This window comes from Bos indicus, chromosome 1 (assembly GCF_029378745.1).
Source record: "Bos indicus isolate NIAB-ARS_2022 breed Sahiwal x Tharparkar chromosome 1, NIAB-ARS_B.indTharparkar_mat_pri_1.0, whole genome shotgun sequence".
NCBI classification, from domain to species: Eukaryota; Metazoa; Chordata; class Mammalia; order Artiodactyla; family Bovidae; genus Bos; species Bos indicus.
Window position 1 is genome coordinate 154,630,891 of NC_091760.1, and position 17,331 is coordinate 154,648,221.

Genomic DNA, 17,331 nt, shown 5'->3' on the forward strand with positions numbered 1-17,331 from the left:
CCAGGTCTGCTGGGTAAGGTTAACACTGGGGACGACAAAGCGTTGTACCGTTTAAGGAGAACTCAAAAAACAAGGGTGCCTCCCATCCCTAACACCCAGAGCGGTGTTGGTGGGGTTATGTTCTGCTGTGAACCCTCCTGCCTGGCAGCCTCTGGCACATCAGCGTTTCTCCAGTACATAACATGTCTTGTGTTTCAATCACCTCAATTCTTAATCAGAAACATAAGTTTTAACACTGTGAATTTAATCACATACTTTAGAAAATATTTACATATTGGTCTTTAATAAATGAATTGCTTTGATAAACAGAAAAATTTAAAGGATGAGGTCTTAGTTACAGAGCTAAAAAGTTTACAATAAAACTTCTTATATATGTATTGAAAGCATTTTAACATTCATTGTAAATACTTGTTAGAAGCTTAATACTTTGGAATAATCTAAAACTATTCCAATACATCAAATGAAAAGCACATCATTTGCTTTTTGGTTGTTTCCACTAGTCCCATGTATTTATTAGGGTCCAAAACATTAGTGGAAAAAGTCATTTAATTGGAAAAAATTCAACCTATGGAAAGAATTTTAGAAAAGAGCAAAAAAAAAAAAAAAAAAATTCCTGGTCTGGGTTAAACACTGTATTTCCAAATAGTAAACAGTCTTTTAGATACAGCGCTCCAAGATCATATTGGAATTCACTAGTTCCTCAAAGCTCATAAGCCAACTGTATTTAACAGTTTTATTATCATGTCTATGCAAACCACACACATAACTGGAATTACGTTCTCTGTGTGTCAAAAAGTACCAGGAAAGAAGCAAAGCTGACTTACCTGCCATAAATTAAAAGAAAACAGTGCCATTTGTATTGGGTAAGAATACTGGGAACTTCCCTGGTGGCCCAGTGGTTAATACTGAGCTCCCAATGCAGAGGCCACAGGGTGGATCCCTGGTCAGGGAACTAAGATCCCACATGCCACACAGCGCAGCCAAGCAAAGCAAAACTGAGAAATTTAAGGCTTCCCAGGTGGCGCCAAAGGGAAAGAATCTGCCTGCAATGCAGGTGACATAATGAGATGTGGGTTCGATCCCTGAGTCGGGAAGACCCCCTGGAGAAGGGGATCTTGCCTGGAGTATCTTACACTTCACTATTCTTGCCTGGAGAATCCCATGAACTGAGGGGCCTGGCAAGCTATAGCCCACGGGGTCACAAAGAGTCGGACTCAACTGAAGCAACTCAGCACGCACCTAAGAATACTGATGGCTAATTCTCAGTCTCAGGCGTCTGTCATTCTGAAGTGGCTTTTCAGAAACAGAGAACTTTACAGTTACAGCTGGATCAACACTCCTCTTTCAGTAATTAACAGAAAAACAGAAGTAAAAAATATGGATCAGCAATAAACCCACACAAATGAAACCAACTGATTTTTGACAAAGATGCAAAGGCAACTTAATGGGAAAAGGATAGTCTTTCTACAATGATACTAGAATACCTGGATTCTATCTGCCAAAAATAATTAATTGTGACCTCTCACTTCATATAAAAATTTACTCAAAATGGATCACAGGCCTAAACATACTACACAAAACAATCAGGAGAAAATAAGATGTTTATGACTTGGGTTAAACACAGAATTCTTAGATACGACAACCAAAACACACTTGATATGGAAACAATAGATAATTTGAATTTCACCAAAAAGGAAAAATGTTTGCTCTAGCAAAGATGCTTGAAAGAAATGAAAATACAATCTACTGGCAGGAAGATACTATTTGTGAATAACAAATATGACAACAGACCTGTCTATGGAATATACGGAAAACTTTAAACTAAATACTAAGAAAATAAACCCAATTTATTTGGTTGGGCAAAAGACGTGAGCTATCTGTATTGACATTATTTTAACTAAACTTATTGTGAGATAATTGTATATTCACATGGAGTTGGAAGAAACAGTAGAGTGAGTCTGTGAATCCAGTGTCCCCAAGGGTAACGTCCTAAAGAAGCATGGTAACACCGTCCCCCTCGGGACACATCGCAACTCACAGCCCCGGCACCAAGACTCTCCATCACCACCAGGATCTTTGCTGTGCTCTCCTGTAAGCATGCCCACCTTCTCTCCTGCCTCTCTTTTGTTCAAGCCTGTTAATTTTATTAATCTTTTCAAAGAAATAGCTTTTTGTTTCATTTTCCTTACTCTTCTGCTTCTTGTTATTCTATTACCTGTGTAGTGTTTTTAAATATTGGTTTCCATCCTTACCTTTATTCCTTCCTCTGCTTGCTTTGAATTAGTCTTCTCTTTCTAGGTTCTCAAGGTACAAACGACCATTTTGAGCTCTATACTTTTTGGTCTAGTTTACTATCAATTATTAATAGTCTCCAACTATAAATATGGATTTGTGTTTCTTCTTTCAGTTCTTTTTTGGCTCACGTATTTTGCAACTCTGTTGTTTCGATACACACACATTAAGGACTGCTAAATCCTTTTGGTGGACTGACCCTTTTACCACTATGTAATATCCATTTTGTCTCTGGTAATTTTTTGTTCTCTGAAGTCTACTGTATTTGACATTATTATAGCTTTCCCCGTTTCTTTTAATGTTTCTGTGTTTTACCTTTTTCCAACCTTCTAATCTACAAATACCATCATATTTGAAGTGAGCTTCTTGTAGACAGCATGTAGTTGGGTTATGCTGTTTAAAATCTTCCAAACTGTCTTTTAACTGGTGTATTTAGACCAACCACTTATACTTACTCCACGGTGACACCGAATCACTGGAAAATGGAAATTGAATATTTATTTCTGGAGGTTGAGAAAACAAAGAGGCATTAAATAGGACTACTGGAGGAGGCGGCTCAAAGAAAGGTTTTTGTTTTGCTGTTTCATTTTTTTCTTAAGAAACTAGCAAAGAGGACTAGGTTAGAAACATTGAAGATAGAATACCTAATGGCTCCTGGGCACAAAGAAGAGGAAACAGCTAACTCCAGAGTATACAGAGAGTGAACAGAGGTATCCATAACAGGGCAGAAGACAAGGTGAGCCTCAGGCCTGTGGCGGTCGGGTTTGGTAACACACAGACTGGGCAGACTGCTTCAGAACAGACGAAAAGGTGGTCCGACAGGGAGGCGCGCTGGATGCCGTGAAACTATAGTGACTCCATTCCCGTGTCCTCCATTTTCTCAAATCAGCATCATCAGCCTGGGTTATTACCAAACCATAGATTCTATCAGTGAAACATTTCTTCAGACCACCTCTCCTCCGCTGCTATTATCAACTGTTACCCAGACAAGTGCAAAGCCATCCTTAGCAGCAGCCATGTTTCCATCTTGCCTCTCTCCAACACATCAACTACGCTACGTTTTAGTTAAAATGTGAACTAGACCAAACTGCATGCCGGTTTAAATACACGGATGTCAGGTACACGTGCCTGGATGTTTTCAGGATTTGTTTTTGTCCTTCTTGTCTCACTTTACTGACAACTCCAATCAGCATCATGTTGCATGTCAACTTTCAAACCATTTCTCCCAAATCTGTCTTCAAAACTCTATAATAAAACTGTATAATACAATTTCCTACTGAATACTAAACGTCCCAAAGAAAGATGACACTCAGCATATCCATAATGAATTCCTCTTTCAAATTTCTTCCCCTGTTGTTCATTATATTTGTCATTTTTACCACTAGTGACCTTTCTGTCCAAATTATCTTTGACTCTTCCCTCTTCCCCACTCCCACATTCAATTAATACAAGTCCTGAAAATTCAGCAACGTGGTCTTTTCTACGCATGTCCACTTGTCTCTACCATCCTCCTCGCTTTTTACCTGGTTTCAGGCCATCAGCACCTCTCTTCTGGAGTACAGAAGTTAGCGCTTTCGTTGCTAACCACTGCTCCCTCAGTGCTGCTCCCCCTTCGATCTGTTTACCACTGTGCGACCAGTGCCATTTGATTATAAAGCCATTACTGATTTTCAAAGGTTTTTTTTTTTTTTTTTGGTGTCGACCATTTTTAATGTATTTACTAAATGTGTTACGATATTGCTTCTGTTTTACATTTTGGTTTTTTGCCATGAGGCATGTGGGATCTTAGCTCCTGGACTGGGGATAGAACATGCAACCCCTATGTTAGAAAGGGAGATCTTCACTAATGGACCGTGAGGAAATCCCAAATCATCACGTTTCAATGACACTTTCCTCCCCCTCACCCTAGAATAAAGATCTAGACCAGTGCTGTCTGGGTCCTCGCTCACCCTCGCTACAATTGCTGTTAACTCTTTTTCTAGTAGGCTGCCTATCTCTACTTCATTTAGTGGTTCTTCTGGGGTTTTATCTTGTTCCTTCATCTGAGATATGTCCCTCTGCTATCTCATTTTGTCTGATTCTCTGTGGCTGTTGTTTCCATTTCCACTGGCTGCAGGGCTGTATAGTCCGTCTTGTTTTAGCTGTCTCCCCTGGCAGATGAGGCTGTCGGAGAGGCTTAGGCAGGCTTTCTGGGGAGGGCTTCTGCCCCTCGTGGGTGCAGCTGGGTCTTATCCCTCCATTGGCAGGGATGCGCTCAGGAAGCCTTTAGGCATCCCCTCTGCCGAGAGGCGGGCTGTGTTCCTGCCCGGTAGTTTTCTGGCCTGAAGGGTCCTAGCACTGGGAGCCTACAAGCTGTTGGCTGCGGGAGAGGTCCTGGGGAGGAAACAGAAGCCTCTGGGAAGGTTCACACCATTAAGTCCTCACCAGAACTGCTGCTACCAGTGTCTCTGTCCCTGCTGTGAACCACAGCTGTCCCGGCTTCTGCAGGAGTGCCTCCCGCACTAGCAGGGAGGTCTGGCCTAATCTCTGAGGAGATCACTGCTCCCCCTAGGTGCTGGTGCACATAGGGCCCTGTGTGTGCCCCCAGGAGTGGCGCTTCTTCAGCTGCTCATCGCTGCTCCCCTAGTGCTGCTTCCCCCTCTCCCTCTGGAATCCCCGTGATCAAACCCACTGCCCTTCAGCACGCGGTTCGCCTGCTTCTCCTGGGGCTCCTCCTCTCATTGTTGGACCCCCAGGCTGTGAAGCGTGACATGGGGTTTGGGACTTTCACTCCTGTGGAAGAACTTTTGTGGTATAATTATTTTCCAGTTTGTGGCTTGCCCACCTGGCAGGTATGCGATGCGATTTTACTGTGATTGCACCCCTCCTACCACCTCACTGTGATTGCTTCATTTTCAGATTCAAGGTATCATTTCTGGTAGGTTCCAGCATTTTTTGCTTTGTTTTTTGTTGATACTTGTTTAGCAGTTATTTGTAATTTTAGCATTTACTAGGCCACCTTGCCAGTCCTTTAAAGCCATGATTTAATCGAAATCTGTATTATATCAAATCTTATTTTTTCCTCTATGTTATGCTAAGAGCTCCTTGTGAATCAAAGCCTACCATTTATTGGGAATTCAAATACTTGTTACATTCTGCTGGGAGGCACAGTGGACAGGTGAGTGAAATCTGCCGTGAAACAAGCTATCTGTGATGGGACCAAACGCCACAACCAGGCGCTGGTCAACCTGAGATATTCAACCATTTACTGTAAGTAGCACAAGGGAGACGGAGTATTTCCTGAGTAGCTACGACCTTCCCAAAGATTCTGAGATGCTGGAATTCTGTGCAGGACCAACAGCAAAGCGTGTGGCAGCCACCAGGACCGCACCCGCCCTGGGCCGCAGTACACTCATTCATACTCTCAACACAGTTACCACCCCAAGCTCCATTTCAGCCTAAATGCAGTATCATTCAGTCTTCAATTTCTCTGTTTGCGCAAAAGAATATTAAATGAAAATGGTGAAATAAAAATCTTTAGTCAAAAGTTCTTCTCTAATCTGGTAATTTAACAGAAAACAAAGTTCTATCTTGTCCAAATTGTTTTGGTGAACACATACTAGATAGATATATATATATAATTTTTCTTTCAAAAGATTACAGATTATCTATTCTTTTTGAAGTTCTAGAATACTGTCAGAGACTGAAGTAAATACACTTTATTGCACTGCAGGTGTTAAAGCAGAAATTTTTTCTTTCCTATTAACACATAACTGACCAGGGGATTTTTGCAGAAAATAATGCCTGAGGCTAGCAATCTGTTATGTAAGTGAATACTAAAACACTCTGACCAATAATATTCAGGTGGCAAACAATGTATTAATATTTCTCTGGTCAATACAGTGTTAAATATTCTTTCCACGGCCTCCACTTTCCTTAATTCCTAAAAGATTACTGATAGCTCAAATACGTCTTCGAAGTATTTCAGTTTTCTGGATATTGACATGTGTGCCCACTAATAGCAATTAAGCACTTTTTACATTTGCCATATTTTTTTTAACTCTTATAAAATCAATTAGTGATTAAATAGAGATAACTGAGAAAATAGAAAAAAGTATAGAAAATAAACCTTTATTCCCTGTTAGAGATAACCAATGTTAACACTACTTACAGGCTAAATTTCATTTCAAACATATATAAGTTTTTCAACTAGGAAAATAGATTAAATGTAGTTTTTCTTAGTGATTTTTTTCCCTTAGAATTTCTTATTAGCATCATCTCTTGGGATTATATAGTTCACAAATACATCATTTAATTCATGGCCTAATTTCATCAAATGAACTTATTTACCCTACTATTTCCTTTATTATTAGAAATTAGCCTCCCTTTCATATCATAAATAACACTGTGATAAACATCTTTATACAGACCTTTGCTCCGATTCCCTTAAGATGTCTATAAGCTTAAAAGTGCAATCAGGAGTCAAGGAGCCCAAGTTTAGCAGGCATTTTACTTACTTTCCTGACCAAACCCCAAATTGATAAGATTAGCACTGAGTTAAATGCTATTTAATTTATAACTCTTTAATATTTGAACAGTTGAAACCCTTTCTGTATATTTGTTGGCCATTGATTTTTTTTTTTTTTTTTTAAAAAGAGAGAATTCTAACTTGTATTTTTTGCTTCACTTTAGTTTTCTAAATATTTTACACGTAAAGTGATTTCTTACTAATTTTAAGGATTTATTATGTATAAATAATACAAATTTTCTTTTTATTCTTTATACATTTTCTGTACATTGCAAAATTTTTTTAATCTTTGCACTGAATTTTAGTGGGATGAAATTTTGGAGTAGGCGGGTTTCTGGGCACTAGTAACAGGCTCCTCTGACTCCAGGCCCCGACCCTGTCTGTCCCTGCTGCTCGCCTGCTCGCCCTGCCTCTGGCTCCTGGTCTAGTCTGATACACAGACATCTACGCGTCTCAGTTTCCTACATCCTCATAGTCCTAGTGAAACCAGAGTATGAATGCAGGCTCAAGAGTGCAAAGCCTGGCTCAGCTTCTTGGTAGCTAGTCTATCTAAACAGAGTAAGCCTTTATACTTCTGAGTTCCTCATCTACAAAATGGAGATGGTCACAATACGTATGCCAATGTGTTGTGAGAATAAGTAGCTGATGACAGCCTTTAGGGACAATGTCTGGTCCTTAGGAAACAATGACTATTAACAATTATTAATCATTATTTCAAATAATTATCTTTCCCCATAATTCTTAATTATAACTCTTCATATAGAAGGAGGAAAACCCAGCTTTTTCAAAAGGATTAACTTGGGGGGATTGCTCAGTGCATAACAAGGTATCAAATATATATTTTATATTTAATACATAATGTAAAGCTCATTAAAAAGATAAGAACATTTCAATCACTAACTGTGTTTAGAACAGGGAGCCATTTCTTAATCTGTTGAGAGAGAATTTTAAAGGTGGGTAATTACACTGACTTTGATGACACTTGTATTTTTGACCATATGATTATACTTCAAATATCAGCTCGAAAAACTTGGTAGTTATACACAATCACATTGATATGTGTTAGAACAAATATACTGTGATATAAATATTTGGAAAAAATATCAAAATTTAGCAGATTATTTATCAATAACCAAGAACCTCCTCTACTAAATTACTAGACATCAATACAGCAAAACAACTGCTAATCCAGAAAATAGGAAATAAGGGAAATGAAAGATGTACAATAAACATTTGGGAGATATGGAATTTATCCCATGAGTGCTGTAAAGTGCTCATAATTTAAGAATGCCAAAGCCCAAGTGTGTTATGAGGATCCTTCCTCAAAAATGACATTAACTGCATATCCCACAGATGCTTATTATGTATTCTATTTATATCAAAGAATAAAATGTAGTTGAAAATATACAGGTTCAATATATTTAAAAGTGATAATAAAATACAGTTACTCTGGCCTAGCAAAAACTGTTATTTTTAAACTTCAATTTTTAATCTCTTTATAAAATAGTATTGAGTATTAAGAAAACAGCACTGAATACTTGTATTTTTATCTGCTATGATTAGGTTCTTCTGGAAACAAAATAACACATACTCAGGGATAAATGGTAAAAGTAATATTTTAGAGGTTTTTTCACAAAAATAATTCCTAAGTGATGAAATCACAGGACATTCTTATTCTCATATTAAAATGAAAACACCGAACAGCAACTGTTAGAAATTACCTTGAATTCATGTAGTCAATGCTTTACTTTGGAAATTACCCAGCATGCATTAATAGGCCCCTTAGAACTTGAATTTTAAAAAGTCTAATAATTAGGAAACAAAAGACAAGTCAAGATGATAAATTTTCTGAGTTTTTAAAGAGAAATTTCATTTTTGGTATAAAAGGAGTAATCTTTCACAAAGTTAATGGAAGATAACTTTTAGGAAATATTATTTTACAACATCACTTGAAAGTGAAAGTGAAGTCGCTCAGTGGTATCCGACTCTTTGCGACCCCATGGACTGTAGCCTGTCAGGCTCCTCCATCAATGGGATTTTTCCAGGCAAGAGTGCTGGAGTAGATTGCTATTTCCTTCTCCAGGGGATCTTCCCAACCCAGGAATCGAACCCGGGTCTCCCGCATTGCAGGCAGACGCTTTACCGTCTGAGACACCAGGGAAGCATAATATCACTTCAGTTCAGTTCAGTTTAGTCGCTCAGTCATGTCCGACTCTTTGTGACCCCGTGAATCCCAGCACGCCAGGCCTCCCTGTCCATCACCAACTCCCGGAGTTCACTCAGACTCACGTCCATCGAGTCAGTGATGCCACCCAGCCATCTCACCCTCTGTCATCCCCTTCTCCTCCTGCCCCCAATCCCTCCTAGCATCAGTCTTTTCCAATGAGTCAACTCTTCGAATGAGGTGGCCAAAGTACTGGAGTTTCAGCTTTAGCATCATTCCTTCCAAAGAAATCCCAGGGCTGATCTCCTTCAGAATGGACTGGTTGGATCTCCTTGCAGTCCAAGGGACTCTTAAGAGCCTTCTCCAACACTACAGTTCAAAAGCATCAGTTCTTCGGCACTCAGCCTTCTTCACAGTCCAACTCTCACATCCATACATGACCACAGGAAAAACCATAGCCTTGACTAGACGAACCTTTGTTGGCAAAGTAATGTCTCTGCTTTTGAATATGCTATCTAGGTTGGTCATAACTTTCCTTCCAAGGAGTAAGCATCTTTTAATTTCATGGCTATCGTCACCATCTGCAGTGATTTTGGAGCCCAGAAAAATAAAGTCTGACACTGCTTCCACTGTTTCCCCATCTATTTCCCATGAAGTGATGGGACCGGATGCCATGATCTTCATTTTCTGAATGTTGAGTTTTAAGCCAACTTTTTCACTCTCCACTTTGACTTTCATCAAGAGGCTCTTTAGTTCCTCTTCACTTTCTGCCATAAGGGTGGTGTCATCTGCATATCTGAGGTTACTGATATTTCTACCGGCAATCTTGATTCCAACTTGTGTTTCTTCTAGTCCAGCGTTTCTCATGAAGTACTCTGCATATAAGTTAAATAAGCAGGGTGACAATATACAGCCTTGATGTACTCCTTTTCCTATTTGGAACCAGTCTGTTGTTCCATGTCCAGTTCTAACTGTTGCTTCCTGACCTGCATACAGATTTGTCAAGAGGCAGGTCAGGTGGTCTGGTATTCCCATCTCTTTCAGAATTTTCCACAGTTGATTGTGATCCACACAGTCAAAGGCTTTGGCATAGTCGATAAAGCAGAAATAGATGTCTTTCTGGAACTCTCTTGCTTTTTCCATGATCCAGCAGATGTTGGCAATTTGATCTCTGGTTCCTCTGCCTTTTCTAAAATCAGCTTGAACATCAGGAAGTTCACAGTTCACATACTGCTGATGCCTGGCTTGGAGAATTTTGAGCATTACTTTACTAGCATGTGAGATGAGTGCAATTGTGTGGTAGTTTGAGCATTCTTTGGGATTGCCTTTCTTTGGGATTGGAATGAAAACTGACCTTTTCCAGTCCTGTGGCCACTGTTGAGTTTTCCTAATTTGCTGGCATATTGAGTGCAGCACTTTCACAGCATCATCTTTCAGGATTTGAAATAGCTCAACTGGAATTCTATCACCTCCACTAGCTTTGTTCGTAGTGATGCTTCCTAAGGCCCACTTGACTTCACATTCCAGGATGTCTGGCTCTAGGTCAGTGATCACACCATTGTGATTATCTGGGTCGTGAAGCTCTTTTTTGTACAGTTCTTCTGTGTATTCTTGCCATCTCTTCTTAATATCTTCTGCTTCTGTTAGGTCCATACCATTTGTGTCCTTTATCGAGCCCAACTTTGCATGAAATGTTCCCTTGGTATCTCTAATTTTCTTGAAGAGATCTCTAGTCTTTCCCATTCTGTTGTTTTCCTCTATTTCTTTGCATTGATTGCTGAAGAAGGCTTTCTTATATCTCCTTGCTATTGTTTGGAACTCTGCATTCAGATGCTTATATCTTTCCTTTTCTCCTTTGCTTTTTGCTTCTCTTCTTTTCACAGCTATTTGTAAGGCCTCCCCAGACAGCCATTTTGCTTTTTTTAATTTTAAATTTATTTTAAATAAATTTAAAATTAAAAAATAATTAGTGTAAAAAATGTTAATTGCAAACACTGTTTAACCTAAATAGTAAGTTGATTTAACATTTCGTGACAGAAAAACCAGTTACAGTTATTCAGGAGATAATGCATTTAAACATACAAAATAATAGCATTAATAAGCAAGTTATTACATAACATTCAAGCTTTCATAGGATCTTATTCCTGTATTTCAAGACAAATATCATCAATTCATTTAAAATTAAGATAAGCTAATTTGGAATGATTTTAGCCAAGGTTTGCAATTAACATTTTTTACACTAATTTTTTTTTAATTTTGAATTTATTTTTTAATTGAAGGGTAACTGTGTTGGTTTCCACCAAACATCAGTATGAATCAGCCGTATGTATTCATATGTCCCCTCCCTCTTGAACCTCCCTCCCCATCGCATCCGTCTAGGTTGTTACCGAGCCCTGGTTGGAGCTCCCTGAGTCGTACAGTAGATCCCCACTGGCTATCTACTTTACACATAGTAATGCAGTTTCCACATTGCAACCTCCATACATCCCAGTCTCTCCTTCCTCCCCTCCCCCACCGTGTCCATGAGTCTGTCCTGGATGATGTCTGTGTCTCTACTGCTGCCCTGCAAATAATTCCATCAGTACCCTCTATCTCGACTCTATATACATCCATTAGTATACGGTATTTGCTTTTCTCTTTCTGACTTACTTCACTCTGTAGAACAGGCTCTAGGTTCACCTACCTTATTAGAACAGACTCAAATGTGTTCCTTTTAATGGTTGAGTAATATTTCATTTATACATGTACCACAGCTTCTTTATCCATTCATCTGTCAATGGACATCCAGCTGCTTCCATGTCCTAGCTACTGTAAATAAGGCTGCAATGGACACTGGGTTACATGTGTTTTTTCAATTTTGATTTCCTCAGGGTATATTTCTAGGAGAGGGATTGCTGGGTCATATGCTGGTTTTATTCCTAGATTTTTAGGGAATCTCCATACCACCTTCCATAGTGACTGCACCAATTTACATTCCCACCAACAGTGCAAGAGGGTTCCTTCCCTTTTCTCCACACCCTCCCCAGCATTTACTGTAGACTTTTTGATGACGGCCATTCTGACCAGTGTGAAGGGGTATCTCACTGTAGTTCTGATTTGCATTTCTCTAATAATGAGCAATGTTGAGCACATTTTCAATGTGTTTGGTAGCCATCTGTATGTCTTCTTTGGAGAAGTGTCTGTTTATGTCTTTTTCCCACTTTTTGATTGGGTTATTTGTTTTTCTGGTATTGAGTTGTATGAGCTGACTGTATATTTTGGAAATTAATCCCCTGTTAGTTGTTTCATTTGCTGTTATTTTCTCCCATTCTGAGGGTTGTCGTTTCACCTTGTTTATAGTTTCCTTTGTTGTGTAAAATTTTTTAAATTTAATTAGGTCCTATTTGTTTATTTTTGTTTTTATTTCCATTACTCTAGGAGGTGGGTCATAGAGGATCTTGCTGTGATTTATGTCATAAAGCGTTCTGCCTATGTTTTCCTCTAAGAGTTTATAGTTTCTGGTCTTACATGCAGGTCTGTAATCCATTTTGAGTTTATCTTTGTGTATGGTGTTAGGTAGTGTTCTAATTTCATTCTTTCACATGTAGCTGTCCAGTTTTCCCAGCACCACTTATACAGAAAATTCCTAGACCTAATCAGTGAATTTAACCAAGTCACAGAATACAAAACCAACACACAGAAATCACTTGCATTCCTATATACTAACAATGAAAACCCAAAAAGAGAAATTAAGGAATCAATCCCACTCACCATTGCAACAAAAATAGGAATAAACCTTCCTAAGGAGACAAAAGAGCTGCATGAGGAAAACTATAAGACACTGATGAAAGAAATCGAAGGCAGCATAAACAGATGGAGAGATATTCTCCATGTTCCTGGGTTGGAAGAAACAATATTATGAAAATGACTATATTACCAAATGCGATCTACAGATTCAATGTGATCCCTATCAAATCACCAATGCCATTTTTCACAGAACTAGAACAAAAAGTTCCACATTTCACGTGGACACACTATTAATTCTAATGTTGCTAAATACATTTATTAACAAAAAGCAACACGTGCATTTATAGATGGCGTATTTACCACATCAGGAGACTTCCACATATATTCTCACACAAATATCAGAATGCTGCTGCTAAGTCGTTTCAGTCATGTCTGACTCTGTGTCACCCCACAGACGGCAGCCCACCAGGCTCCACTGTCCCTGGGATTCACCAGGCAAGAACACCAGAATGGGGGCAATTACAAAACCTTTTTCAGTTCTTTAAAGAAAGTATTTACTTATTTATTTGGTTGTGCCTGGTCTCTTAGTTGCGGCATGTGGGATCTAGTGCCCTGACCAGGGATTGAACCTAGGCCCCTGCATTGGGAGCGTGGAGTCTTAGCTACAGGATCACCAGGGAAGTCCCAAATCTTTTTCTTAAAGATAACCACAACCATATCAGAAAGCAGATTTAATTAGATTTTAATGTATCATGTAACTGCTAAGATTGACTAAAATTAGAAACCTGGACTCAATATGGGATATAATTTCATTTTGCTAAATAACCTCTTCTCCATCTTGTAAACAACTTTCTCCCAACAGCAACATATAGGAGCACCAGCAGTTATTTAGGTTAATATTACTTGTATAATTTAAAACAAAACTAATAATTTTCATTTATTTCCATGAGACAAAACCTACAACATTTATTAGGTTCAAGGACATAAAATTATTCTGTCAAACTGCTATGATGTTCCTCAAAGTTTACTCTTCACTTTTGTACTATTTCTTGAGAAGCACACCCCACAAAGGATAGCTATTATGTTTCCACTTAAGTAGAAGCTTGGATGCTTTACTGAAGAAAACACAGAAAGCCAAAGTCAGAGCTAGAAGGGCTCACGAACCACAGGGTACATCATGCTGACAGGGCAATGATATGTTAAGTCTGCAACGATAATGGCAGATAATGGAAACGAAAGCAGTGCTCACCATATACTCAGTGTTTATCCCCTACAGAACACTATGATTTTTATGTATTATGATTTGATTTTCATAGGCTCTCCATGAAGTATGCACCACTATGTTTTATTTCCATTTCACAGATGAAGAAACCAAGGCTCAGAGTGGTTAAACAAGGCTCAGTTCAGTTCAGTCGCTCAGTCGTGTCTGACTCTTTGTGACCCCATGAATCGCAGCACGCCAGGCCTCCTTGTCCATCACCAACTCCTGGAGTTCACTCAAAGCCTATGCTTCTAACTGCCATTTTATATTACACTCATATTATCCTTTGTGCCCATTCTAACAGTCATCAGGAGGAAATATATAGATGAGTGGTACAGCTTAGGGTAGCGTAAGGATGCGGGGAAACTCAACCACATTGCCTCACCAAAAGAAATTATGAAATCAAATTTGACAAGTGATATAAGTAAAATCCTTGCACTACAGAATGTAATACAGAACAATTAAGAGAATGAGTGATTTCTTCAAGGATGAAAAATTGTGTATTTTAAAATACATATATACAAAAATAAAGGGATAACTGAGTCAGCTACTGTTACTGCAAGCCCTGATTTTGTTAGTACTGTTAAAAAATGAAGTTCAAAGATTAAGAGTAATCATGTCAGGGATCACAGAATTTTATTGGGAAGGTGCTGGTTGGATGTGAAAGAAGTTCTATGGGTCATTATGAAGAGAAAGCAGATGGGAACTAATGTCTGATAAGGAAACCAGAAGACACTGGCTAAAAATCACCGTACCCAAGTCCATGCCACGACCACCGCAATGTAAAGCACCAGCTCAGCCAAAGAGGTAGCAAGCAAGAGAGCATTTCAAAGAAGTGATAAATGTGTCCAGCATTGGTTTCTTTCTCCAATATTTAAGACAAATTTCTAGACCAGAAAACAATTTTAGAGGCTATAAAATGGTTTTCTGTATTTGAATAAACCAGTTCTTTGAGTGCATTGCTGTAGTTCAGCTGCTAACTCGTGTCCGAGTCTTTTGTGACCCCATGGACTGTAGCCCTGCAGGCTTCTCTGTCCATGAGGTTTCCCAGGCAGGAACACTAGAGGGGATACAAAGCTGAAAAGAATATAGACTTTGCCTCCTGACCTGGCCACTTGTTAGTTTGCAACAGAGTTTTATTCTATAATCACACATATGTTAGCCAGACTTAAAAGTGGAATAAATGCCAGTCTGACGGTAACCCGCAGTGCTGCCCAAGACCCATGATTTCCACCGCTTTCTCCCTCCCACTGGGAATGAGAATGACTCTCAGTGATGAAGTCAAGCTTAAGTCACAAAAATGCAAACGGGTATCATGGAAGCAGGAGCGCGGAGGGTGTCAGAGCTCAGGGCTTCAGGAGGAGAGCAGCTAAGCTGCAGTTACTAGTGACAGACTGTGCCCCACGCGGACACGGAGACAACGCTCACCGACATGCTTTCCTCCGTCTAAATAAGTGGCTTCTGCTCTGCTTCAAAACCTATGACTTGAGGTTCTTCCTAATTGAAATAATGAACTCATACTCACTGCGAATCTATTATGTATATCTCATAAAACCTTCTCAATTTTCCATATTCGATCTAGTTGAAAGATGTGATTTGCAAGAAACATCTACCAAGGGAATGCCCAACATTAGATATGAATGTCGTATTGTTTCAATTTAAAGGATCCTTTTGCTGTCTGTAGCACTACACAACTAATTCATATTTATTAAAGTTGCTAATTTGCATACTCATATTATAAGTTATTGAATGCATACATACAAACACACACACACACTCTCATATACATCTAAGGGTGACTGGCTCCATATTGTCCTGCTACAGTATGTTACAGAAATCATCTAGCTAAAGAAGGTTAATATATTATTTTCACTGTGAGAGACATTTATCTTACTTTCAGAAATGCACTCCAAAGGGTAGAGCAGATAGGCACGTTATAAGGCGGAAAGAACATGAATGTATTACAGGACTGTCTGGGTACTGGGCTGCTTCACATGTGTATAATCTGTATGACTCTGCACTTCTCAGAAGGCTTGGTTTAATGATCTGCTGTTGCCACCTTGAAATTCCCACTCATTTTTTTAAAAAGCCATTTATTTTTATTTTGCACTGGGCTTTGCAGATTATGGATCCAGTTCCATCTGGACTGAATTATGATTTCACTGTTCAGTATGTGTAAGGTTATTGTAAACCTAGGCTTTTCTGGTGGCTCAGATGGTAAAGAATCTGCCTGCAACGCAGGAGACCCAGGTTCGATCCCTGGGATGGGAAGATCCCCTGGAGGAGGGAATAGCAACCCACTTCAGTATTCTTGCCTCAAGAATTCCATGGACAGGGGAGCCTGGTGGGCTATATAGTCCATGGGGTTGCGAAGTCTCGGACATGACTGAGTGACTAACAGCTTCACTGTACGTCTCAGCTTTTCCCTTTGTAACAAAGGGTGATATTAGATGAAAGATGACGTATGAAAGCAGTGAGCACACTGTCTGGCTCACAGAACACAAAGGCGATATGGAAGAGCTATAGCCGGGACAGCGCTTACTCTTGCTTCTGTGAATCCAAATCATACAGAAACCACCGTAAATCAAGCTTCAGTGCTGCTGCGATTCAAATCGGATACTTACAGCCCGTATATCTGTGGTGCGATTTCCAGTCTGTTCAGGTGCATGTAAAGCTCAATATCATGCTTCTTCAGTAGCTGGTCCTGGATCTGGTTGACTTTAGTAACAATAGCAATTGTCGGCCCCAAATCCTGTGGTCTAGCAAAGGGGATAGGAGGCATCAGGGTTTCTTTCCCCTAAACACAGGAAAAACGGAACAGGCATTATTCCAGGGTGAAAGCAACAAGTGTAAGGCCATGACTCTTTAAAGTATTTATCAATGGAAGTTTAAAGAAGAACCAATGAGGAGGCATCAGGGTTTCTTTCCCCTAAACACAGGAAAAACGGAACAGGCATTATTCCAGGGTGAAAGCAACAAGTATAAGGCCATGACTCTTCAAAGTATTTATCAATGGAAGTTTAAAGAAGAACCAACGACTACTTTAACCAACTCAGGACAAACGCTTCAAATGTGGAATAATAAACTGATTGTCACATAAATGACTGTGCTCATAAAGTAAAGGCCGGGAAAAACCTTCTAAAATATGTTCTAATTGTGTTCCCCTGACCAGTTTCTTTGGTAACAGTCAGTCTTTTAAGACAGTTTTGGCTAGAGGTAGTCTGTCTAGTCTCTCTGTGTGTGGCCAGCGTGCCTCAGCAGCCACAGCACCTAAGTGAATACTCTGAGGAAACATGCTTCTTGTGGCACAAGAATTAGACATGAAAAAAAAAACAAAACAGTAATTGAAAACTGTGTTACTTTGAGCTCTTAAAACAATAA

At 39.4% G+C, this 17,331-nt stretch overlaps 1 protein-coding gene across 15 annotated transcripts in view; it reads right to left on the reverse strand.

The window, feature by feature from the left end:
* TBC1D5 (TBC1 domain family member 5) overlaps positions 1-17,331 on the reverse strand; it is a 592,732-nt gene that overhangs the window by 219,013 nt on the left and 356,388 nt on the right. For all 15 annotated transcript variants that reach the window (XM_070772644.1, XM_070772249.1, XM_070772468.1 and 12 more), the window contains one exon: positions 16,575-16,747. In XM_070772644.1, coding sequence (XP_070628745.1) covers positions 16,575-16,747 — 173 coding nt within the window. The remainder of the gene's footprint in view (positions 1-16,574; positions 16,748-17,331) is intronic.